Raw genomic sequence first — 27210 nt, forward strand, 5'->3', positions numbered from 1 at the left:
CAGCAAGCAGAATTATTACCCATTTGATTCTAAGAAGAATGAAAGCAGCAGGTGGTCACAAACTTTTAGACATGCTGCGCTTATTGATCTTCAAAAATTCTTTCTAAATGACTTTGACTTGACTTTTATTCACAATGCTGACATGAGGATTGATGATGCAGGGGAATAACTTGGAGCCTCCAGAGATACTGGGGTTACAAATAAAACAAATAACACAAATATCTCATGTGGAAAGTCATTTACAAACACTTCCATTTCGAGCATTCCCCAACAGGGAGTTTTCTTTTCGGGGAACTGGGTGTGAAGCCTCCGACTCCCTGCTGCAAAGACAGCCAAAATGCTTACCGTTCAACCACTTCACTGACATATAAACAAACCACACAGGACAAACTTAGCTAAACAATGCCAGAGTAAAATCCCCTTCCTGACTCACGTCCTAGAGCACAGTAACCCACAGGAAAGAGCAGCTTCAGCGCAGGTCACTCTCCAAGCTTCCAGCACCCTGACTGACAGCAGGTTCCAGTATTACTGCAGTTATGAGTTATGACTAAGCTTCAGTTTATGGAAAATTGTTCTGAGCCAAGGTTCACACTCACCTGAGATTTATTTCAACTCTGTTCTTTTCTTACCAGTTTACAGTAACATCTGCTATTCTAACAAAGACGTCAACCTCACACATCCTTTACCGACACGCACATTATATCTTATATTAGACTGAACCTAGACACACAGTATAGAATCTGGCTCCTCTGAGGCTGGGCTGAGTGGATTAAAGCCAGTTTACACTCAGCAATACGGCGACAGAAAGCCTAATAATAAAAGTGTTTCATTTTTTTATGTGGCATTCTTTAGGTTCCTCCAGAGCTGCACACAATATCGTGCCTGAGTTCCCCTACTTCCTCTCTCTCTACACTCTCGTCTTCCTGTGGGGATGATGGAAATCAGAGATGCCCGGTCCATGGCCTGAAAAACACTTCCACAGTGTGACACCATGTTGATGGTGTTTTAAAGGGGTTTAATCTTTCCTTTCCTATGCCAAATGAAAGCTACGTAATTATTTTCAATAAACCACATTTTCTCGCATTTAACCCCAGATTTTCTTTTTGTCCATGTGAAGATATATCTATAAAAAAAGAAAATTGTGTTCATATGCTGGTATGACAGGTAAATCAAATCAAAGCCTAAAGCCCTATCCGGACGGGATTAGTTTCTCAGGGGCACGTCTATAAAAAATATTTAATACTTCTTCTCAGTGATAAAACTCTTGCATCCAGACTGCAATTGAAAAACAGGAGGACAAGCGAGTTTTTGGCTTTCTCGGTCACATGACATCGCGTTCAGTAGCTCCTCCATTTCCATTCGCTGTTGTGTTTACATGGATCTCCATGGCTATTTTATTAAACGCGAGGTGATAACACTCAGATATCTGCATCTGGACGGGACTAAAATTACCGGAGGACCACGGAGCTTAGCGAAAAACAGTGGGTAATTCAGCCTGTAATTTTCTCAAGAGGACGTCTGATAAAAACACGCACATGGTCGTTCCGGACAGGAATAAAATCACAGGAGGACCCCCCCGTAAAACAGAAAATTTCCCCAGGACCCCTGAGAAAGTAATCCAGTCCGAATAGGGCTATAGAATAGCTGTGAGTCGACTTTCAAGAGGAACTGTTTGTAGTAATTTCTTCCTCTCCTCTAAACAAAATGATTAGTGATTTGTTTTATATTATGATAACATACTAGGGAACAGGGTTTCCTTATAAACTCCCTGTTTATAACCGGAAACAGCCCACAAGCAAATAAAACTCAAAGTATATTTGGTGTTTTATTTCTTAAAAGTTTTGACAATGAAAACCTAAAAATAAGGGCAATTAGCGAATCCTTGCGTAACCATTATTCCTTCAACTAAAAAAATATTTTATCATTGGTTAGCTGGTTTGCTAATTGAATCAAGTTCCTTTGGCTAAGCTGTTTAAGAGTTATACCATATCAGTGATACTGTATTATAGATGTTAGAGTGTCAGAAAAAATGTCACAAATGTATTTTTTTTCTTTTTAACTTTACTTTAAGGATGGGTCTGCAGACCACTAGACGGTGCTTCATGGCCCACTGGAAACTCTGCTATAGAAAGCTAAATGATTTTTTTCTTTTCTTTTATAACTCAAAATAGAAAATATACAATCAGAAAAAAATAAATTTAGAGTGAAAAAAGCAAACATTTTTCTTTGAAATAGACACGCTGTGAACTGTGATGTGTGGGGGTGGATATTTCACGCTTTCAGGCTGTGTTGACACAAGTGACTTCCATAGAAATACCAAACAAATCCTGGATACAAATGTCAAGCCACCTATTCAAAGGCTGAGGCTGACAGGAAGATGCCTTCTACAACAGGAAAGTTACCCTAAATATATCTAAATATCCAGCATGGCCTACCTGACCAGACATAAACTAAAGCTTCTGGAATGGCCGCAGGTCTACCCTGACATAAACATCATAGAAAATCTGGCGCCTGAAATGTAGCATCTCTGCAATGTACAGTAGATTATTGACTGACAATCTGATAATCAATGTGGTAGACTGAGATAAATAAGTGAAAAACACTTGGGGGGCAAAGTAAAAAGAGAACAAGTAAGACATACAGGGGTTGGACAATGACACTAAAACACCTGGTTTTAGAACACAATAATTTATTTTCTCGACGGACAGTTCTGGTGGAAATAGGAGAGTTGAGCTGCACATTGAATTCTGACGTGATTTAGCAGCCGTGGTTTTATGTTTTTTGGATACAATCCGGGTTAGCACCCAAACATCCCTTTCAGACAGCTCCCTCTTGCATCCACAGTTAATCCTGTTGGATGTGGTTCGTCCTTCTTGGTGGTATGCTTACATTACCCTGGATACCGTGGCTCTTGATACATCACAAAGACTTGCTGTCTTGGTCACAGATTTGCCACCAAGATGTTCACCAACAATTTGTCCTTTTTTGAACTCTGGTATGTCACCCATAATGTTGTGTGCATTGCAATATTTTGAGCAGAACTGTGCTCTTACCCTGCTAATTGAACCTTCACACTCTGCTCTTACTGGTGCAATGGGAAACTAATGAAGATTGGCCACCAGGCTGCTCCAATTTAGCCATGAAACCTCCCACACTAAAATGACAGGTGTTCCAGTTTCATTGTCCAACCCCTGTAAATACTGAGAGATATGTCCATGTTTGTAGACACATCTTCAAATGAATACATCTGGCTTTAAGATGTAGAATAGAACAGTATAGAGCATACAAACATACACCTGTTGGCACCATGCATGCCAGCTCTGGACCAGTGCAACTGTGTTATCTGTAATGATGGTCCACTATTTCATACCCTATATATGGCACATTTACAGATTTATTTGCTTATATGGGGACAGAGAGAGAAAGAGAGAGACACACACACAAGGAGAGAGAAAGAGATAGACAAAGAGGTCTGAGGTACAATCAGTTTAAAACCATCTAGTTACTGTCTGCCAGTAACATATTTATCCACTGCCAGAAGCAGCAGACAGATCAGAGAAATCCTGCAGACTCTACTAACATTCCTGCCAGCAAGACCAACTGCCTAAAGCTTTAATCAAGTCTGAAACCCAGATTCAAAGCAAAATAAGACTCAAAAACCTTTGCTCCACATCTATTCTGGCAGCCTCAGTGCCAAGCAAGAGTCACAACCCAACTGTAGCCCTACAAAATTCTACTTAAACTAGATAGAGGCTCTACAAAATTCTACCACAAATCTGACTGTAAAAAAAATTACTCAAGCTTCACTGTAAACTGAAGAAATTCTGTCTGAACTCAACGGTAGCCTTACAGAATTTGACCCAAACTAGACAGTAACCTAAAAAAATCTTCCCCAAACTCAATCCACACTCAGCATTAGATTTATAAAATTCTACCTTAATTCCACTGTACCCTAAAATATATTTATATACTGTAAAACTAGACAATAACCTAACAAAATTTTATTTGAATTAGCCTTATCAAATTCTTCTCAAATTAGAAAGGAGCCTGAATAAATCCTACCTGAACTCGACCCTGAGCCCAAAAAAAAAAATCCAAAAAAATGTTTACCCAAGCCTGATAAAATTCTACCTCAACTTACATGATGTAGCCTTAAAAGATCTTCACTGAAAAAAAATATACCTGAATTCAAAGACAGGCTAATAAAATTATACAAAAAGTAAATTGTATCCCTACAAAAGATTGTAGCCTGAGAAAGTTCCAGCCAAACTTGAATGCTGCCTAACAAAATGTAGCCAAACTATACTGTCTACTTCCTGACTAATTTTTACTAACCTACTTTAGCCCAAAAACATTTCTATCCAAACTAGATTGTGGCCCATGTATTTACAAATAAAAAACTGTAAACAGATGGTAGATTGACAAACGTCTGCCCAAAATATACAGTATATTTTTGTATAATCTAAAAAAAAAAAAAAACCAAAGTCAACTGTAGTCCTACAGATCTATGTGTGAACTCTTATTAGTTATATACAGACATATAAATGCAGCCCCACAAAATTCAGTTCTTGAATCTGTTCTAAACCAAACCATCACCAGGAGAAACTTATTGAAGGTGGGACAGAACCCTGAATGTTAATTTTTTTTTTCCTGACCTGAGCTTGACTACCATTTTAGAAAGTCCATAAACAAACTGTGACATGAACTCTCCAGCTTACCATGACCATGAGTACAGCTGCAGCTAATGCCCAGCTCTACTCCACACATCCAGCAGCAGGGCAAACAGATGCAGCACTTAGTAAGAGGGTGCTCAGTCTGTGCCTGTGTTTAGTGCATTCCTTTTCTGAGTGTGAGGATCACCTGTCGTTCTGATCACACTGCAGCTTTTCTGAGGAGTCGTGTTTCTTGGGGAGGTGTTAGAGAGCGGAGTGGAGCGGAGAGAGAGAGAGAGAGAAAGAAAGAGATACATGAGCGAGATAGATGACCATTGTCAAGGTTGCCGTTTTGTCACCAGCTCCTACACAGCTGTCCGACCTTCACAGATGCACACTGCCTCTGCGCCCTGACCCAACTTCACACTCTAACTGACTGACGTGCAAATCCTAAACACGGAATGGCCAGAGGCCTGTGTAGCTCCTATTGTTTCTGAGGCACGGAACACAAAGGAGTTTCTGCTGCTGTCATTCAGCCAAAACTGCTTTCGTCTGGGTTTCCTGGAAAGCAAGGCTAAACTCAGCCATCAGTTTCAGTATGAACAGAGGCAGCATTTAAAGCTCCCTGCAGCGTGCGGAAGAGAGATGAGAAAGCCATTAGTGACAGTTCTCTCTCTCGTTCTCTCTCTATGAGGGGTTAGCATGTTGAGAAATGGAGAAGTATGTTCTGGAGAAGAGATCAACAGCTCTACAGTGTCTTCCATTAACCTGCTTCACCTCGTATAGGGGGTATGTGCACATCTGGAACAGGCAATGGGTGGGAAATTATGTTGATTTTTTTTATTTAATAAATAGATAGTCTTCAGAAAAAAAAATATTGAGTATTACAGCAGTGGATCATATCTATGGTTAATTTCTTCCATAAAGGAAGCTCATGCTTAATTTATCCTATATCTATTAATATTCTAATAAGTGAAATGTAATAAAACATTTAATATCACTTATGTTAAAGGTATTTATATATATATATCTTATACATTATTAATACATACATTTATACTGATCATTACATTTGAGGAATATAAATATATACAGCTCTGGAAAAAAAAAGAGACCACTTCAATTTCTGAATCAGTTTCTCCGATTTTGCCATTTATATGTTTTGAGTAAAATTAACATTGTTGTTTTATTCTATAAACTACAAGACAACATTTCTCCCAAATTCCATTTATTTGCAGAAAATGAGAAATGGCTGAGTTTAGAGTTTAGAAATCAATATTTGTTGGAATAACCCTGGTTTTTAATCACAGTTTTCATGCATCTTGGCATGTTCTCCTCCACCAGTCTTACACACTGCTTTTGGATATGCCACTTCTGGTGCAAAAATTCAAGCAGTTTAGCTTGATTTGATTGCTTTTGATCATCCATCTTCCTCTTGATTATATTCCAGAAGTTTTCAATTTGGTAAAATCAAAGAAACTCATCATCAAGTGGTCAAGGGGTCACGAGTGGCATAAAATTATCCTAAAGCAATGTGTAAGACTGGTGGAGGAGAACCTTCCAAGGTGCATGAAAACTCTGATTTAAAAACAGGGTTATTCCACCAAATATTGATTATTCATTTTTTCTTATTTTCTGCAAATAAATGCTAAATGACTATTTTTTTAAAACAACAATGTTATTTTACTCAAACATATACCTTCAAATCTCTTAATTTTTTTCACAGCTGTATAGACTATAGCACTCCCTTATCATCTAAATGTCATTTTAAAAAGGTCATTAGATAGAGCCAAACATATGTGAAATATTACACTGAGGCATTTCTATAATAAGCACTCAAAATAGTAATGGAGTTAGAGTCTGCGACCCCAGGCCAGCGAGGTCACTGTCCCTTCCACTGTGACCCCAGGCTGGTGGTGTGTGTTTAGATAGCTGTCTGAGGAAGACCTCCCGTGCAGACAGTAGCCCAAAGCCTGCACTCTGAAATCGGAGTCCTGAGAGACAGACTAAATCAATCCTAAATCTGTCACTGACACACTTCTGTAGAACCAGCTGAGCCAGAAGCATGCAAGAAGCTCTGCTCCAACAACAGCAACAGCCAACTTCCAGCTCTAAACATCAACACAAATCTCTTCGAAAGTGACTACCGGTAATGATCATTTCTATATTTAGTTTATCTATTGGCCAATCAATGAACTTTATCAGTCCCAAAGGGAACTGCAGAAATATACAGAAATTGCAGTAACTGACTAATGGAATATTTCAGCTTTCTGTTAATTTTGCTGACTATAAACAAAAAGACTAAGTAAAGGTTGACGAGCAAGTTCTCATTTTATGGAGAAGGGAAGCAACAGAGCCATCCTGCACCCAACATTTCCTGCAGAGTATGGCAATCTACTTATAATCAGCATTGCTGACGTTATCAACTGATTACTGCAGCTGTAACTGCATCAGTTGGCATTGCATGAAAGAAGCAGTTAATTAAATGGGAAACAGCTCTAAAGAGGTAACACAGAGGGGGACTTTTTGAGGGCCGGATGCAGCAGTATGGAACTTGGACGAGGTAGTGGAAGGCTACACCCTTGCCCTTTCACTTAATATTGTGTCCGGGCCTTTAAACAACAGGTTCACACTCCAAAGAGGCTGTAATACTGTACAGAGCAATACTGTCATGTACTACTTGTATTTACTTCTTGCATATAACACAACTTTGTACTTTGACTTGGCTATTTATATGTAGACCAAATAAGCTTAAGTTCATGGACAGATATCTTGACATTCTACTGTAGTCCCAAACAATGATACTTCCACCATCATGCTTCATAGATGCGATAAAGTAATTATGATGAAATGCAACATTTGTTTTTTTACTCCCCCAAAAAACACATTTTTTAGTTTGATTTTGAATTGATGTGTACAATAAACCCTCTTCCAATAAGCCTAAAGCTGATCCAAATGCTTTTAAGCAAACTTGAGAGCTATTTTTGAGAGCAAAGGCTTCTCATTTTTTTTTTTTTTTTTAAACGGACCATGAGCTGTATAGAGAGCAGTGTTTGTCTCATGGTCCACGTCTGAGCACTGACTCAATTCAAGAGAGGCCAGTACATGAGCAGTCCTTACAGACTGCAGGTTCTTTATAAGGTCCAACAAAAAGTATTTGCTGCACAATTGGAGTCATTCTTGCTGGCTGACCATAGGAGCAGAACAGAGTCCCTGAATTGTATATTATCAGCCACAAAGTGGATAGGTTGACACCAAACCCCTTACAAATGGTACTGTAACTTAGATCTGACATTTAAAATGAGGCATTTATAAACAAGAGGTTTATTAAAAGCCACTGTTAACATCCCATAGCATAGGTAAATCTCTGGGCACCGCCATCTTGTACTTAAGTCAAAAAAATCAACTATCAAGCACAAACAAATAGGTAGAATAGACAGTTGAGCATATTGCAAAATTAATTCCTTGGAAATGCATAAATTCCAGCTGTTGCTGAAAACATCTGGTTACTGTCGATATTAGAATGCAAAGAACCAACAACAAATTACATAAACACTGCTCAAAATGTTTTACTGCTCATGCTCAATGGTTGACTTATTGTGACTTAAATTTTAAATGGCGGCACCCAGAGATTTACGTACGCTATGGGATGTAAATTGTGTCTTTTTATAAACTTCCTTTGCACTTTTAAAGTTCTAAATGCCTCTTTTTAAATGTCAGGGCTTTCCGGATTCTACCAATGAATTGTGAAGCTACTTAACAGTGTAAAAAGCGATTTATCTGCAGGGGTTAAAAAAATAAAAAATAGGCCCCATCTCACTCATTCTAAAGCCTGTTTGGGCAAAGTACACAGAATACTGGTTCCTAGAAAGCTGCGTGGAAACAAAAGTACAAGTACTTTTTATCACATTTTAATACACCCAAAGTCCATTTCACTCCAGAGTTCTCCTTTAGACAAATTAATGTAAAACTACAGTTACTTGTTACGTTCTTTAAAGGGCTCACAAATCTCTGAGACACTGTATATACTGTAGGAACTATAACAGAGCAAGGTTTTTCATCAGCAGGTGTGCTCACCTGGAAGTCCTCCAGGGGAAACTGCAGCATGTCTCGAAGAACATCACTTAGGATCTGTGTCTTCCTCTGGACTAGCACACTTTCATAATCCAACGGCTCGATCACACGGGGCTTTACCTGTGAACACAGATCATCACTCAGCATCATTCAGCATTCCAGACATCCTGAAAAAAGCAGTGTAGTGTAGTGACAGAGCTTAATGTGAAAACATTTTTCTCAGACCACTGAGCTCATTAACTTTTAATTTACTTTAATTTCTTTTACTTTAGTTTCATTTTCTTTAGAAATTAGATTTGTAGGATGTTGGGAATTTCCTAACTCTGCTCAGCCAGTAAAAGAGAGTGAAAGTAAGAGCTTCTTCTAATGACAGTTTTTAGGGGAAGGTTAAAGATTAAACAGAAACATTGATTGTGAAGGAAAAAAATTCAAGTATAAAGACACACACACACACAAAAGTAAAAGAGTGACAGTGGTTGGGTGTGTCCGGGTGTGTGTGTGCAGGCAGTATAGTGTGTAAAATGATCTGCGCTCTTCAGGTTAGAAGCGATTCTTCTTAAGGATTAAAAGACTCTTCAGAGAGCATATAGTCAGCTCAGCTCAGTCAAGCTCAAGTCAATTCTACCAGCCTGTTACAATGTAGACCAATGGTTTCCAACCTGTGGGTCACACCCCCCTCACTGAGACCACAACAGTACAGCTATATTTAGGTTGAGCCTGTTGATTGGTCTTAAGGGTGTACAATATGGACAAAAAAATGTGATGTGCGTTCACTGTGGACCTTTCCTCGCTCTGCCTCCAGCCTCATTAAGTCACATGATCAGTCTGAAGCGTGAAGATAATATCTATCTCTGATCAAATCTGCAGGATGTGCAATCTGAGTTTGCAGTTATTCACACTGTAACTGCGCAGTTCCTTCAATAAGTTTATTATAAAAACTTAAATCATGAAAACGATAAATATATTATTTATTTTGCAGCACTAGTGCAGTCACATGACTGACAAGCTATACCACTGTTAAAGCTGGACGGGATTAATTTCTCAGGGGGACGTCTGTGAAAAAATTTTCACGCTTCTATTCAGTGATAAAACTCAGTGATTCAGACTACAACTGAAAAAACAGGAGGACCAGTGAGTTTTTGTGCTTTCTCGGTCACATGACATCAAGTTCAGTAGCTCCTCTATTTTCACTTGCTGTTGTGTTTACAAGGATTTCTGTGGAAACGTGTGCCCAAAGTGTAATTACAGTGGATAAATAGCTATTTTATTAAACGTGAGGCGACGAAAGTTCAGTTTAGTTCATCCCGTAATTTTATCAGAGGATGTCTAAGAAAAAACACATACATGGTCGTTCTGGACGGGAATAAAATCACAGAGGACCCCCCATAAAAGAGAAAATTACCCCAGGACCCCCTGAGATACGAATCCCTTCCAGATAGGGCTTTATTGTGTCTTTAGATGAATACAATGTCTTTCACAACTACAGATTTTGGGGCAATTTGAGCACAAGTATCAGTGCTACACAAATTGCTATTATGTATGACTGAAAATATTTAAATTAAATTTTTTTGTTAGCCAGGAAACATTTTGTAGTGGGTTAAGTGGGCCGTGAGCTGCAAAAGTTGCAAAAATGGTGTAGATGATTTTATCAAATTTAAGCATTTTGAAGGGAAATTAACTATCAATTTAAAAAGAAGTTTGATGAGTGTCTCAGACATGGCAGGAACAGAAACAATTCTAATGCAGGCAGGTTTTCTGTAGCGCACATTTAAATTGGGAAGTGGAAAATTCAGATAAAGAGAGAAGTAAAGAAGTAATTCAGTGAAAAACCAGCAGCCCTCTAATCCCTTCCTTTCCCCTTTCACTCTGTCTTGACTTCTGAATATGCATATGCATGTCTTAAACCAGCAGGTTAAATGCAGACAGATTATGATTCTCTGACTACGTGAAAGAGAAGATCCCTTCAGAACAACAGGACATGACTGAATAGGACAGGTATGAGACTCAGCCAAGCTCCTGTAATAATATACTTCGACAAGTGTGTGTGTGTGTGTGTGTGTGTGTGTGTATGTATGACTGACTGAGTGAATCACTCTCCCTGGTCAGTCAGACTGCAGTCAGATCCACATCTGGAGCTGATAATAGCTGGATGAAGTCAGAGGGGTCTGGATGGATTTGGAATAACTTTAATAATCACTGCCAACAGACATCCAGTATATGTATAAGCGCACAAACCTACTGACATCAGATGTGATAATCCACTTTAGAGAACCTAAAAACCTAAAAGAAGTAATATAATGTCAGAGACCAACTTATATTTAATTTCCGGTCAAACATATTAAGTAGTTCAAGAGGTATTTCCAAGAAGATCAGATGAAAGAATCTACTTGCATGAATTATGAGATTATGAGTAAAGCATACAGAGGAAGTGGGATCACTAAATACAAAAAAAAAAAAAAAAAAAAAACATACTAAATAAATAATAATTTAATTTTATAATAAAAGCATTTATCTTAAAGATTTGATATGGAAGAAAACCAAGCACCACTCTTGCTTTAGATCAGAAAAAACAAATGTAAACAGGTGTTTTTTATCCATTGTGAGTCTAAAAGATTGTGGCCCTAATCAAGAAGCTCTTGTAAAGAAAAACATTAAACTTCTCAAACTGTTGAAGGTGCAGCTATTCTGCTGAACAAAGGACTGCAAACCCAAGAGCTCTAACCATAACATCACTGAGTGTCGGTGGCTTTGGACCAACTTCTAAGACTGAACTTTGGATGTGAAAAAATATATATATTTTTTTTAATACAATAAGTAGTTAGTGTGGCACAACAGATAACAACACTACCTAACAATGAGCTACTATACCATGTGGGAGACTGTGGTTCAAGACTGTGGTGATCATGCAGCGTTGCCTAGTAAGAGTCCGTAGACAAGAACTGAGACCATCACTACTGTGTGTTGTCTTAAAACCTTCATCATCATAAACAGATGTGCTGTCCTGAGACCATCATAATCATATGTGTGGTCCTAAAAGCATCATAAACACTGTAGTGTCTTGTCCTATATAACCGTAAATGTTGTCTTACGACTATCGTGCAAGTTCTCCTGAGAAAATAGTCATATTTGTTGTCCTGAGACTAAAGCCCTATACGGAGGGGACTGGTTTCTCAGGGGGACGTCTGTGAAAAATATTTTACATATCTACTCAGTGATAAAACTCCTGCATCTGGACTGCAATTGAAAAACAGGGGAACCAGGGAGTTTTTTGGCTTTCCACATGACATCGCGTTCAGTAGCTCCTCCATTTCCACTCGCTGTTGTGTTTACATGGATCTCGGTGGAAACATGCCCAATGTGTAATTACGATGCGTGGCAGTGGACAAATAGCTATTTAATTAAACGTCTGAGAAAAATACGTACATGGTCGTTCTGGACGGGAATAAAATCACAGAGGAAAATTAGCCCAGGACCTTCTCAGAAACAAATTCTTTACAGATAGGGCTTTATGATCCTTACCGTGCATTTTTTTCCCTGAAACAATGAGCAATCCATGTTGTCTAAGACTGTTATTAACATGACTTATAAATTAAATTATCAATGGAGGTCTGTAAATGTCACAATACTGTACATAGCACATGATAAAGCATAATCAGTAATTCATCTTACAGGACCTGAGAATGGCAGCAAGTTTAAGACTATATACAGATAGTATATAGAAAACTCAATATACAATATTTAATACTTTCAAGTGAGCGAGATATCCACACGCACGCACAAAAACTAGAGTGATAGAGTGATTAAGGGCTTGACTGATAACAGGGCATACACAGTTCCTCACTGCCGATAGCATCACTCAGCAGAAAGAACACTGCAAATGTGGCTTAACCATTCTACATGTGTGTGTGTGTGTGTGTGTGTGTTTAATCATAAGCTCACAGAAGCTGTATAGATAGGGCAGCAATTTCAATCATATGACAGTAAGGTGACAGTTAGGTGTCTCAGAGTCATTAACTAGAGCAGAAGCCACACCTTATCCGCGACAAACCTGCATCAGATTACAATCACTGCAACTTCACATTCACTTCTGTTCACCTCTACACCAACAAAACCTTTACTACATGAGAAAGAGAAAATAACCCGAGCAAAACAAAGGCAACAGTACTGTAACCTCTTTTCAATTGTAGCTCAGAGTTACTCAGAGGTAATCCAATACCATGTACTTTTAGAGCTCAGAGCTCATGCTCTTATTTCAGACTCAAAGACCTCAAACGGGGGCTGCTGGGTAGACAGTTGCATACACAATGACTTCAAATGCAGTTGTTGTGGTTAAGCTATCATTCACTTGTGACAGGGGAATGTGTACAGTATATAGTGTGGTACTCTGTGCTGGGTGTGTGCATTGATGTGTGTGCTTCACTCCCACTGATGTTTAATGCTGTGTTGATTATTCCCATACACTTTTAAAAAGGACTCGCCCATTTCTTCAGACTACAGACTACGCTTTTTTTTATTACAGACTAGGGGTGGGCGATATGGCTCTAAAATAATATCACGATATTTCATGGTATTTTCATGATAACGATGCTTTTGGCAATAGGCCAAAACACTGAATTAGAAAAATTATTTAGAATTTTATTATTGCATGCAATATGATATGGCTAACTGAGATATTAAAAATAAATAATTTTATCTGATTTGTTACAGAAGTCAATGATGAGTGTCATGATACTAGTAATGCACTCCAAATATCTCCATATATACACGATTAAAGTTATATATTTATTTAGTTATATTATATATATATATATATATATATATATTTCAGGGTATAATATCGTCCACGATATTTACAATTTTTGGCAATATTATCACGTACGATATGGCACACCCCTATTACAGACTGCAGATAAGCAGACACACTGTATAGAGCCTACATAACAATATATGTGATATTTTATATTTTGTGGCCAATTCCATTTTGGAATTCTTTATTTAGTTTAAATTACAGTAAAATTAAAATTTAGTTTTACCTAAAATCATGTTTTATTGATGGAAATATTGATGGTCAGCTGTCAGCAGTGAACCATGCAAATGTTTAGGCATCCCAAGAGAAGTAAGCTCTTGTCAGGGATCTGTTTGCATCATCTTGGATTTTGCTACAATAATTGTTGAATCAACCATGCTTTAAATGTGCGTTGTAGCCAGTGGTTTAGATATACAGCCCTGGAAACAAATGAGACCACTTAAAAATGATGAGTTCTTTGATTTTACCAATTTAAAACCTTTAGAATATAATCAAGAGGAATATGGATGATTACAATCCATCAAACCAAACTGAACTGCTTGAATTTTTGCACCAGGAGTGGCATAAAGTTATCCAAAAGCAGTGTGTAAGACTGGTGGAGGAGAACATGCCAAGATGCATCAAAACTGTGATTAAAAACCAGGGTTATTCTACAAAATATTGATTTCTGAACTCTTAAAACTTTATGAATATAAACTTGTTTTCTTTGCATTATTTGAGGTCTGAAAGTAAATGCTCTAAATGACAATATTTTTATTTGAAATTTGGGAGAAATGTTGTCTGCAGTTTAAAGAATGGAACAGCAATGTTCATTTTTACTCAAACATGTACCTATACATAACAAAATCAGAGAAACAAATGTATGACATTAGACTGTCTCTCTCAAAATTACATAAGAGATGGTTTCTACAGCAGGATCATGATCCTAAACAAAAGATATTCACAACAGACTACCTCAAGAGAAAAGAAGAAAGATAAAGAATTCATCATGGCCCTTAGAGTCACCCACTTAATAATCAGCAAAAAAAACCTCTGGCTTGACCTTAAATAGCAGAACAGCGAGACTCTACAAGAATCTCACAGACCTAGAAGCCTTTTGCAAGGAAGTAAGAGAAACCCCCCCAAACATGAACTGAAAGTACTGACCAGGCACTGGGGAGCTAATATTTGCTTTGGGCCCTTTGCTATTTTTGCTATTCTTAAATGGTAAAATACAGAAATAGAAAAGTGCAGTAACAAGTAACAAAACAATGCATGTACTGTATTTTGTTGATGCATGTGTGTTATAAAATGTTATATATATATATATATATATAATTTATTTAAACTTTTTTCATTTTCTTCCCAATTTTCATGGCCAATTACCCAACCCACTCATTAAGACTCCCCTATCACTAGTAATGCCCAAACACCAGGAGGGTGAAGACCTCCTTCGATATATGTGAAGTCAGACGCCGCCTCTTTTTGAGCTGCTGCTGATGTAGCATTACCGAGTAGCATCACAGCGCACTCGGAGGAAAGCGCAGTGACTCAGTTCTGATACATCAGCTCACAGATGCCTTTTGCTGAGCGACATCACTCTAAGGGCTCCGGCACCTGATGGTAAGCTACATAAATGTTCTTAATTTTTAAAGTTTTTTGATGGTGTTGCATGTTTTAAATCAACCAGTCCAATCTGCATGACTGTTTTTCTGAACAGAGCTTAAGTCAAGTAGTAAACTGTACCTCCTTTTTAGAAAAATCACTTAAATATCACTAAAATCATTAAAAATGCTGTGTAGTCCAAGACTTGCCTTAATCCAATTCTGAAAAGCTGCCCACAGGGTTTTCCCAGTCACAACTGCCTTTCAGGTTTCCCGGTTTCACTCAATCACCTGGAGATCACGCCCAAAACATTCTTGTCTTGGGTGACAAGAATCTACTTAAAACATCAGCCAATCGATACATCAGTCCAGCACTAATATTGTATTATAGGCACTTCACTCCCCACTTCCCTTTCTCCACATGCTATTCTTCAGCCGGTGCTCCAGTTCCTCTGAAGGAGCCTCACAGCCTTTGATAGTAGCAAGTAATGGAATATTAATAATTTAGCAATGTTTTCAAATCATGAGTAGCTGAGTCGCTGAATGTGTATCACATTTTAACTGCTCCATAAAGGCTTGTTAATGCACAGAACGAGTGTGTGTGTGTGTGTGAGTGAGAGAGTGAGAGAGAGAGAGAGAGAGAGAGAGAGAGAGAGTGTGTGTGTAACTGGGGAAAAGCCTGCTGTAATGCTGCTGTCACAGCCAGGAACAGCTGGTGTAGTTTGCAAAGCAGATGTTTATTTATGGCACAGACAACCTCGCAACCCCACACACTGACCTATACAGCACTGCGAGAACTAGAGCAACACCAGCAAAAAACAGCCAAAAACTAGAATAAATGAATGAAAATCACTGCAGTATTTGTTTTGGATGGCAGCTCTGGGTTATAGTGGAGTTGTGAACTGTCCTCTGTCCTGACAGACTGTCTTTCATTCTTTCTTTAGTTTTTAACCTGAGTTCTATTCTGTAAATAACTTTGTAAAACACCCAAACACTTTCTCCTCAATCCTGCCCTGTCCACTGCGCTGCTCTCTTTTTCCTTTGCTTCCTCACTTCATTCTTTTCTCTTTATCACAGTTTTCTGAGATTTATGATTTAAACAAGTGCGATAACCTTACCAATCTGATGTAACAGACAATTACATTAAGGTGTACCAGGATTTGGGCTGTTTATTGACAAGAACCTAGTGATTCGATACATATCATGATACATGGGTAATAAGTCAGCGGAGATTCTATTGTGATACAATATTTTAAGCAAAACAAAATATCAATTCTTTTTTTACAAAATCATTTTTGTTAGATAAATGGCTATGGTTTTGTCATAAAAAGTAATACACAGTCATATGCATAAAATCTGAGTAAAATAAAAGTGTTTTAAACAACAAAAAATGAACCACTGCCAATATTTACACGCGTTTTTATCCTTTAATGTCAATATTAAAAATAACCACACCTCTAATTAGGATAGGGTGTTTTACAAGCTGAGATACTCTAAGGGATAATAAAGTTTTAAACTCAAAATTTCAATCACCAGTCTTAAAAGCTTAAAAGCTTTACAAATCAATTACTGGTTCTGTTATAGGATTCAATAGGAATATTACCTTCAAAAGTGTCTAAAGCTGGAAACTAAAATAAAATAATTACACAACTAACATTATAAACAACATCAATTAGGACACTGTCAGTGTTGTCAGTCTTACTTTTTAAATTCTTACTACCTACTTTTTTTTTTAACTATAGTCATTTAACAAGTGACCAACCAACACTTTCTTTTCAAAGTTGTATTCCCAAAAAATCAAAGCTCCACATTTACTGTACTTACAGATACAGTCAGAACCCGCCTGTATCTGTATTCTTTTATCAGAATGCCTCTGTGTGTGTGTGTTACTCACTGTGGGACTCACCGCTGTCTCGGCCGAGCTGCTGCCCTGCTCTGGCTCAGCCACAGGTTGAGCTTTAAACTGCTGTGGAGACTCGATCACCATCTTCGGGCCACCTTTAACCGCCCTGCCCTGCATGCTTACAGCTTTCTAATATCCCCCAAAAAATCTAAATGCAAAAAATCCTCCAGTTTTTTCTGCTACAATCCAACAAACGTGATCACACACAAAGCCCAGGCCAGGAGAAACAGTCAGCATGTCCAACAGAGTTCACCTTCAGTACAGAATCAACTCAACACACAGCTCAACACTTCTGCTCCTCTCTCTCCCTCTCCCACACACTTTCTGACCATAGCTGTTCTCCCTCACTGACTAGAGACACAGAAAGAGGGCCCCTCCTACACTCGGCTGTGCTGCACAGGGAGTAACTCCTTACACACACATACACACACCTCCCCCCTCAGGAGTCATCCGAGCCTGTGGTGTCAACCTGCACACGCTAATGACAATGTCCCACCAGAGACAGCAAGACAAAAAAAGAGACATTCCATTGCAGAGACCGCCTCACCTAAAACACAATGGAAAGCGTGTGAGTGTGTTTGTTTTTAACGAGAGATAAATGGGGGCTACAGGTCAGATTCTAGAAGCATTCTACTGACTTAAAGTAAGTCATCTGATTATTTAAAGTCTTCTGAACAGACTATCCAAATGCCTGAAGACCATCTGCAGCCATTTACTTTCATCCACTTAAACTGAACACTTAAACTGTGCACATTTACCTACATACAGCTCTGGAAAAAATAGCCTTCTTAAAAATGATGAGTTCCTATGATTTTTCCAATTTGAAAACCTCAAGAGAAAGATGGATGATCACAAGTAATCAAATCAAGCTGAACTGCTTGATTTTTTTTTTTTTGCACCAGGAGTGGCATAAAGTTATCCAAAAGCAGTGTGTAAGACTGGTGGAGGAGAACATGCCCAGATGCATGAAAACTGTGATTAAAAACCAGGATTATTCCACCAAATAGGGATTTCTGAACTCTTAAAATTTTTCGAATATCAACTCTTAAAGCTTTATGAATATGAAAGCTCTGCATCTTCTTTATTATTTCAGCCATTTCTCATTTTCTGCAAATAAATGCTCTAAATGACATTATTTTTATTTGGAATTTGTGAGAAATGTTTTCTGTAGTTTATAGAATAAAACAACAATGCTCATTTTACTCAAATATATACCTATAAATGGTAAAATCAGAGAGTCAGAAACTGAAGTGGTCTCTTTATTTTTTCCAGAGCTGTATATAACATACCCTCTCAACACACACACAAATTCCACTAGATTGAGCATGTATCTTTTAGATCCTCAGAAAAATCCTCTTCAAAGGCTCAAGTCCTGACCCACATACAATCTCATAAGACTTCTGCTCAGTTCATGCTCATTCACTCCACAACCAATGTAAAAAAAAAAAATCACACATACATGAGATGTTATTCTGCAAATTTGTAAATGCATTTTTAATCACACTACCTACCTAACTAACCATATCTCAGATTTTCCCACAGTTTTTGGGCTGGTTTGTAGACCCTCTGTACTCTATATTGCACATCTATTCCTAAGAAAATTGCACTGTGAACTTCACCAGGAGCTGTGAAGGAACTCTGACCAATATCGCACTAAAACAGCTGTTTAAATATCATATAAAGTCTAAGTTCCCAACGTAAAAGCATAGTGAGAGCATGAGCAAGCAAAACTACTTAGTTTAATGTAAAAAAGTGATTTAAATGACTTGCCTGTAGTGATCATATTTCCATGATAACCATATTATGTTGTCTATGGCAATATCTTGTACTCTATTACTGAATATTAGCACCTACTACAGATATGGCTATTTTGTTTTTTTGGGCCAATGGTTCCACAGTCTAAAGCACTGCCACTACGATCGGGAAATTGCTGGTTCAAATCCCAGTCATGTAGCTTGCCATCAGCTGCCGGAACCCAGAGAGAGCACAATTGGTCTTGCTCTCTCTGGGTGGGTAGATGTCGATCAACTAGGCGCCTGTGAGCTGATGTATAGGAACAGAGTGACTGCGCTTTTTATCTGAGCGTACTGTGATGCTACTCAGCAATACTGAAGCAAGACTTCACGTGTCGGAGGAGGCACGTAATAGTCTTCACCCTCCTTGTGTTGTGGCATCACTAGTGATGGGAGATATACAGCTGAATAGCAGATGAATGGGTGAGATAATTGGCCAATCTAAAATTGGGAGAAAATGAATCTAAAGTATAAAAGATATTAACAAATTAAACATTTTACGTTACATGTTATAATTTTTGATGTTAAATTTCATTAAATGAATGAGATGAGATGAGGTGTTCAAACTTTTGACTTTTGGTACTGTATACCATCTCTACTGTCATATGTAACATACAGGGGTTGGACAATGAAACTGAAACACCTGTCATTTTAGTGTGGGAGGTTTCACGGCTAAATTGGAGCAGCCTGGTGTTCAATCTTCATTAATTGCACATTGCACCAGTAAGTGCAGAGTGTGAAGGTTCAATTAGCAGGGTAAGAGCAGAGTTTTGCTCAAAATATTGCAATGCACACAACATTATGGGTGACATACCAGAGTTCAAAAGAGGACAAATTGTTGGTGCACGTCTTGCTGGCGCATCTGTGACCAAGACAGCAAGTCTTTGTGTATATCAAGAACCACGGTATCCAGGTTAATGTCAGCATACCACCAAGAAGGATGAAACACATCCAACAGGATTAACTGTGGACTTGAGAGGAAGCTGTCTAAAAGGGATGTTTGGGTGCTAACACGGATTGTATCTAAAAAACATAAAACCACGGCTGAACAAATCACGGCAGAATTCAATGTGCACCTCAACTCTCCTGTTTCCACCAGAACTGTCTGTCGGGACAATAAATTATTGTGGTCTAAAACCAGGTGTTTCAGTTTCATTGTCCAACCCCTGTATATAAACACTACATTCCCAAGTCAGTATATGACAAAACATATTAAGAGCCTCAGATTTGTTAAAAGTGAAACCATACAGCCTCACACTATTTCCTGTTGGTGAGGAAACAGTAGATCCCCTTCGTCAGGATAAGATGCCATCTTATGTCTCAGTGCATGATTCTGCTGTACTTCTAAAACAGCTTGAATTGAAGACCTGTCATGATAATTACATTATTGATTTATCTCACAATGTATGGACATGACCTCAATAATTTTCGTTGACCTCAATATTGCTTTTTTTTTTTATCGAGGAGAACCCATTAACGTGAATGAGCTGATATGTCCACTTTGTTAAAAAAAAAGTAGTTTTATTTTACGTTCAGTTTTATTTATTTTTTTCAAATATTATATACCAATTCCAGTGTCTGAATACTTTTAAATAAATCAAAGACATGCACTAATCTATCTGTTATTAAATAAACAGAATTAATGCACTACTATGTAACTGTGTGTTTTTTCCTGCATTTGTATGTGTCTCTGAGATATCGGCACTGGACAGCAGAATTCCTCCCATCTACTGTCTGTGTGCTTGTTTATGCATGTGCTGGGCAGGCATTCCAAACACACACACGATTATAAATTCCACATGGGGCCAAGAAAGGGAGTGTGTGTGTGTTTTTATCTTTTGCACCATAGTGCCCAAGTTAAACATGAGGTGGGGGGACCAAGTGACCACAACTGCCACCACCTGCTCCCTAAAAACAAGCACATATACACACAGACACACACACACACACACACACCCACATTAGCACAAACACAAACACACAAGGGGGAAGGTGGGGGCAATAAACACACAAACCAAAACAGATACTTAATAACTTAGAAGAGCCATAGCTTCCAAACAAGCTCAGAGTCAAGAGCTCTAAATTCTCAACAGGATTAACAGGAAAAGCCATAGCTTCTCCACAAGCTCAGATTAAGGGCCTCAGTTTCTCCACAATCTTAGAGGAAAGAGCTGTAGCTTACCTACAAGCTAAGACGGAGGGGCCACAGCTTTTCCACAACCTCACAGAAAGGGCCCTACATTCTCCACAGGCTCAACAGGAAAGATCCAAGCTTCTAATCAAAGATCATCAGAAGTCCAAGTTCTCCACATGCTAAAAAAGAAAGAAGCTTGGCTTCTGCAGAAGCTCACGGAGAGAAAACTTTTACACCATTTTAGATGAAAGAATCTTTGCCTCTCCACAATCTTAGAAGCAAGCACCCTAGTATCTTCTTAGTTTTAGAGAAAAAAGCTATAGATGCTACAAAGGCTCACACAGAAAAGCCCCAACTTCTCCTGAACAAAAAAAAGAAAAGATCCCAAGCTTCTTCAAAAGTTTAGATTAAGGAATCCCAGCTTCCCTACAATCTTAGAGGAAAGAGTCCTAGAATCCCCACAGGCTCAATGGATGAAAGAGCCCCATAATTTTCACAGGATCAGAGGGAAGAGCCCTTAACTTTACCACAAACTCAATGGCAAGAGCCCCAGCATCTTCACAAACTCACAGTGAATAGTCCTTCTTCTCAAATTCTCAACATGCTCAAAATTAACAGCCCAAGCTTCTCTGGACGCTCAAAGGGAAGAGCTCTAGCTTCACAGGCTCACAGGCAAGAGCCCTAACATCTTTACAGGTTCAGGAGCTATAATTTTGTCCTCTCCCTCAGCTCAAATGGAGGCTCAGAGGAAATGTGAAGCATTAGCAACAGATATTACTTTATTATATTGCAAATGCCTGATATCTTTAAATGTTCTGACAGCGGTACACTTAACATAGAATAAAGTAAAACATAGTAGATAGTACATGTAGATAGTACTGAAGCAGTATCTTTGGCTCTTTTTGGTTAAATAGAACCGTTTACCTTTGGATCCACCAATCTAGTGAACTGTTAGAAAACAGTTACGCATCCAAATGGTCCTTTGAGTATTGTGGTAGAGTCCTTATGAGCATGGAATGTTAGTGTAGTTTTGAAACAAGAATTTGATGCAATAGAAATTGTGTGATCTGGAATGCAGTTTATGAGTGTGCACACATACACATACTCGTCATCCAAATTGTCCCAGAATCAAAACGTCAGTGGCACTTCCACTGAAAGCCCTCAAGACTCAAAAACATTTTAAATATGCCAGGATTTAGGGTCATACCTGTAAGTGCCTGTTTACACTATGTGTCCACAATTAAAGGTGGGAATGGAATAGTGAAATCTACTGAAAAGTAAAACATCCCTGCTATCAGTTTAACTGGAATTTTAATTTCTCTTTCCTCGAACAGAGAGTGTGTTCTTGTGGTGCTACTGGCCTGGTGAGCAGAAACCAAAACCACAAAGAATGATGCGTAGCCCCACCCTCAGTTCTATGACAAACATTTAAAATGATTTAAGCAAGATGGTTTCGTTCTTCATTTGAGTTTGAGTATTGTCACCATCAACACTGTTAGTCATACTAACCACTAAAGCATTGTTATATTGAAACTACTGAAGTATTTAAAAAATCTTAATTTTTACATAGCAATATACATTCATCATCATCATTTACACAACATTTGTATTGGAGAAATAGAAAGAGAGAGAGAGATACTTGCGATGGGAGCTACTTGTGTTGCTCCTATCACTGACACAGAAGTACAAATACACACACACACAGTGTTCACTGTAATGAACTTAAGAGGAAAAACCCATATCAAAATATCTCAGTACATCAATCATGTCAGTCAGGAAAACAGATAATCCAAAGCCTTCAATTCAATTGGTAGGAGATATATATATATATATAAAAAAAAAACAACAAAACTGCTCCATTTATTAATTAAGGGCATGGAACAGCACCAGAGATGAGACTGCAAAAAGTAGAACAAGGACACAGTGTCATTGGTCTCCATCAGTGCCATAAACCCTATTGGGATTACACTAGTTTCTCAAGGGGACTGCAGATTTCAATATGGATTTTTTTCCCCTTTTAGAAAGTTTTTGGTATGGATTTGGTGAGTACTTAGTGTATCCAATGGAGGAGCTTTAAATATGACATGCATCAGTCGACAAATAATTTTTTTGTGATGTGAGGAGACATCTGCCAGGGAAACAGAGGTTAACAGTCTCTGTGAATGAAAGAATTATCCCAGAAAATTTGATCTCATCTGAACAGAGCTATGTTTGTGATTTCACACTTTCAACTACATGCTGTTATCTGCAGTAGTATAATAATATAACATAAAATACTATATTATCTACATAACGATATTTTACAGACTATTAATTTATATTTACTGGTCTATTTTCAAAACATAAGGCCAGCAGGATTATAAGGCACATTTTAAGCGACACTAGTAAGTAACAAGGGTGACGCCATATTTCCCTTCTAATAAGGAAGCTGGGGGAAGAGCTTAGGTAAACAAAACATTTTCTATCAAAGTCAAACGAGTGCTACACAAATTTGCAAAAGCATGGTTAGCAGCAGCGCTAGTCGTGGGTAGCAGCAATATCCTCATCTCTGAACAAAGAAAGAGCTAGCACTGCGGTTACTGGGTAATGCTAATGCTGCTCCAGTCTTGCTCCTTCAAACCTGACTGGTAGCTTCAACCGGATTATAAGACACACTGACGTTTTTTGGGAAAATTAAATGATTTTGAGTGAGCCTTATAGTCTGAAAAATATGGAAATAATTTCTGTAAGACACATTTACACTAGTTTAAGAGAGCAGGAGTACTATGTGGCAGAACTAAATAGGATATTTAACAGGTGCCAGTGCTGCTTGTGCTTTTAGACAATTGTGCCCTCTCGTACTCCAGCTGCTGCGGTTTCGATCCGGCAATCCTAAGATAACAAACTCCAATCTCAACAATATAAACAACACCACTCTAAAAAAAAACAGCTTAACCAATTATGCGAACCAGAATGCAAATTCATTACTGGAAATTCATTTAAAAATGTGAAATAACTGGAATGTAAAGCAATTGTCGCAAAAAAAAAATCATCGAAAGGTCAGCATCAAAGGGTGCCAGCTAAAGGTCTTCCAAGCACACAACCTAACCCCTCTACAGACTCCCTCCTCGGTTACTCTATCATACCAGAGCCATGAGAGTGCAGAGGAGGAAGGAAAAGGCAGCACTGCAGCAATCACAGAGCTGAGTACAATAACAGAGCCTGACTTCCACCTAAACAAGCTCACATGCACTTTACCCCATAGTTTCACACACACACACACACACACACACACACACACACACACACACCTTACTACCTCCAGCTTTCAGGCTTTAGTTTAACATGTTCTACCAGTAAATCTGTATCTATTGATCCACTGCTCCATTAGTCTGTTCTGTGCTGCTGAAGGAGAAAGAAAGAGCACGCTCAGAGGAGCCCTGACCCACCCTGACCTATTTAACAGTGCACACCCACACACAATATAATACCATGTAATGAAAACAATATATATGGTAACACTGGTAACAAATCAGTGATGACAGATCATTAATTGCTTCAGATTTGGATCAGAAAATGGTTCAGACAGGTGCTTCTCCATTCATCATTAATTCTAATACTAATGTGATGGAACTGCTACTGCTCTCTGCCAGTGGAAACCTCTGATGTGACATGTAGCACACTCAGCAATGCTCTCTCTCTCTCTCTCTCTCTCTCATTTGTACACAATTAGTTCTTCCTCTTTTTTGCTTTTCTTCTTTCTCAAGCATCTTTCCCACAATCTCATTCTGTTTAGTTCTGAAGACAGTAGAAGTGATTTGGTGATTTGGAGAAAAGAAAACACAGTTCTCACAGCATACAAAATATATACAATGATATTGAGACTTAAAGGCAAAATGCAATAATGTGCCAAAATTAGTTTTATGACTGCTTTTGAAATCTTTCTGAAAAATAAATTATTTTTTAGTAGAAACCTGCAGAATGCTGCAATGCATTGTATTAAAAAAAAAAAAAAAAACAAATTTACAACTTTTTTACCATTTTTTTTTTTTTTTTTTTTTTTTTACTTTTACATAAAATAGAAAGAATGTCAACACTGCAACTGCCAAAATTGTTTGCTTCTGCACTATGTAACTTTTTGGAACATGCATTGTTCATCCACATGCTTTTTTCACTTCAGCTCTCTCAGCTTGTCCAGAAACGCACATTTATAGCACGATTTGTATTTACTGCAGTGGAGTAAAAGCTAAGGGGAGGGGGAGACCTAAAGCAAATGATTTTACATTCTCGCTTGATGCCGCTTTCAATTTGGTACTAATATTATTTCCCATTCCTTATAGGCAAATCTGTCCAATCAGCAGCCAAAACAACAGTCTTTCTGACCGTCAGTTTACCTTTTCAAAAACATACTTTAATTACTGAGAAATCTCACAGAAACTACATAACAACCAATAATTTGTAGCATTTGACTGTGATCCAAACAACAAAAAAGTTAAGATGAATAAAAACAGATTTTTGTGTACATTAGACCAATATCCTCTAAATACTCTTTCAGATCACAGATTTTAAAGCATCTGATACTGGTTTAAACATCTGTCCAATATAGACACTTTTTTCCACAATCATCTTTAATGAATATTGATATGATTCCAAAAATGACTGCGACTACAAGTCATAGTGCTATTATGGTGTGATGATGTGCATCAGCCATGACTAAGCTCTGAATCAACACACAGATAACTCATCCAAAGTCCACTGCTTCAGTAACACCAACATCTACAACTGATGTATAAATATACTGCATGTTCACACCCCCCATTAAAACACACTAACAAGCCCCCATCCCTCCACCCGGCCACAGCAAACACTCACACTCTCTCCTCTCTCCCAATCACACACCTTCTGTGCAGTCTTGAGGGACCAGGCTCTGGACTCTCTGCGGCTGGGGCAGGCTGGTTCCGTGTCTGCCGGTCCAAACGGCTCAGCCGCGCTCACGCTCTTGCAGTACCCACAATTCCTGTGGAGCACAGAGCGCAGCCCCTCGAACAGAATCACGCTGGTGGTGCAGCCCATGACTCCAGCATCAGTGACCCACTTCTTTACTCTACAGCTCCATAGAGAACAGATCAGCTCCAGCTCAGCCCTCTGACAGCGCACAACCTGCTACACCTCACTGATGCACTGACAGCATGAGGAGGGGTAGAAGGGGGGTGATGAGGCGGGATGAGATTGAGTGTGTGTGTGTGTATTGGAAGGCAAGTCTGTGATTGAGAGAGAGAGAGAGAGAGAGAGAGAGAGAGAGAGAGAGAAAGAAATGCTGGCTCAGAAAGCAGAAAGTGGGTTAATGTCAGAAGGAGTCAGTAGAGTGAGCGTAAGTAAGCGTGTGTCTGTGTGTGTGTGTGTGTGTTTTGGCTGCACTACTTAAGATTGAAACAGAGTGCTGAAGCATTAGCCAATAGCAGAGCCAGATTGCTGACTTTATTCTGATTCATTTAAAAAACAAATAACATTGTTTAGTCAATTCTCCTATCGGTATAACTTGAAATTAAAATCAATTATATATATATATACAGCTCTGGAAAAAAATAAGAGACCACTTAAAATGATTAGTATCTTTGATTTTACCAAATTGAAAACCTCTGAAATAAAATCAAGAGGAAGAAGGTGATCACAAGCCATCAAACCAAGCTAAAGAGCTTGCTTTCTGCACCAGGAGTGGCATAAAGTTATCCAAAAGCAGTGTGTAAGACTGGTGGAGGAGAACATGCATGTGATTTTGAACATGTGATTAAAACCAGGGTTATTCCACCAAATATTGATTTCTGAACTCTTAAAACTCGTTTTCTTTGCATTATTTCAGGTCTGAAAGCTCTGTAACTTTTTGTTATTTCAGCCATTTCTCAGTTTCTCAAATAAATGCTCTAAATTACCATATTTTTATTTGAAATTTGGGAAAAATGTTGTCCGTATTGTATGTAAATCAAATTGTATGTAAAGCAAGGGTGGCTTTGGAACACCCACACCTGAAGTAGCGAGGTGATATCTGATGAGCGAGATTGAACACTGGCAAACATGCTCATGTCAAGGCGACACAAACTAGTTTGAGTTTGAGTGAGAAAGTGACAGCGCAGCGGGTGGTAATGATTGTGACCGGTGGCATCTGGTGGTAATTGTCCCTGCACACAGACAAATTACTCCACAAACACTTTATGTTCAGTGTTAACAGGTGTGTGTATAAATAATTGAATATTCCAATGAAAAACTGCATTGCTGTGAATATTTGGT

The 27210-nt window shown here is 38.4% G+C and overlaps 1 protein-coding gene across 10 annotated transcripts in view; it reads right to left on the reverse strand.

Moving 5' to 3' along the window:
* zmp:0000001200 (dedicator of cytokinesis protein 9) overlaps nt 1-27210 on the reverse strand; it is a 122964-nt gene that overhangs the window by 53869 nt on the left and 41885 nt on the right. For 4 of the 10 annotated variants that reach the window (XM_049484899.1, XM_049484896.1, XM_022680313.2 and 1 more), the window contains exon 2: nt 8730-8846. In XM_049484899.1, the coding sequence (XP_049340856.1) occupies nt 8730-8846 (117 nt within the window). Of the gene's footprint in view, nt 1-8729; nt 8847-17010; nt 17355-25824; nt 26092-27210 lie in introns of those variants that run through there. The other 6 variants (XM_049484893.1, XM_049484892.1, XM_049484894.1 and 3 more) reach the window with 4 other exon arrangements.

This window comes from Astyanax mexicanus, chromosome 11 (genome assembly GCF_023375975.1).
Source record: "Astyanax mexicanus isolate ESR-SI-001 chromosome 11, AstMex3_surface, whole genome shotgun sequence".
Lineage (NCBI taxonomy): Eukaryota > Metazoa > Chordata > Actinopteri > Characiformes > Acestrorhamphidae > Astyanax > Astyanax mexicanus.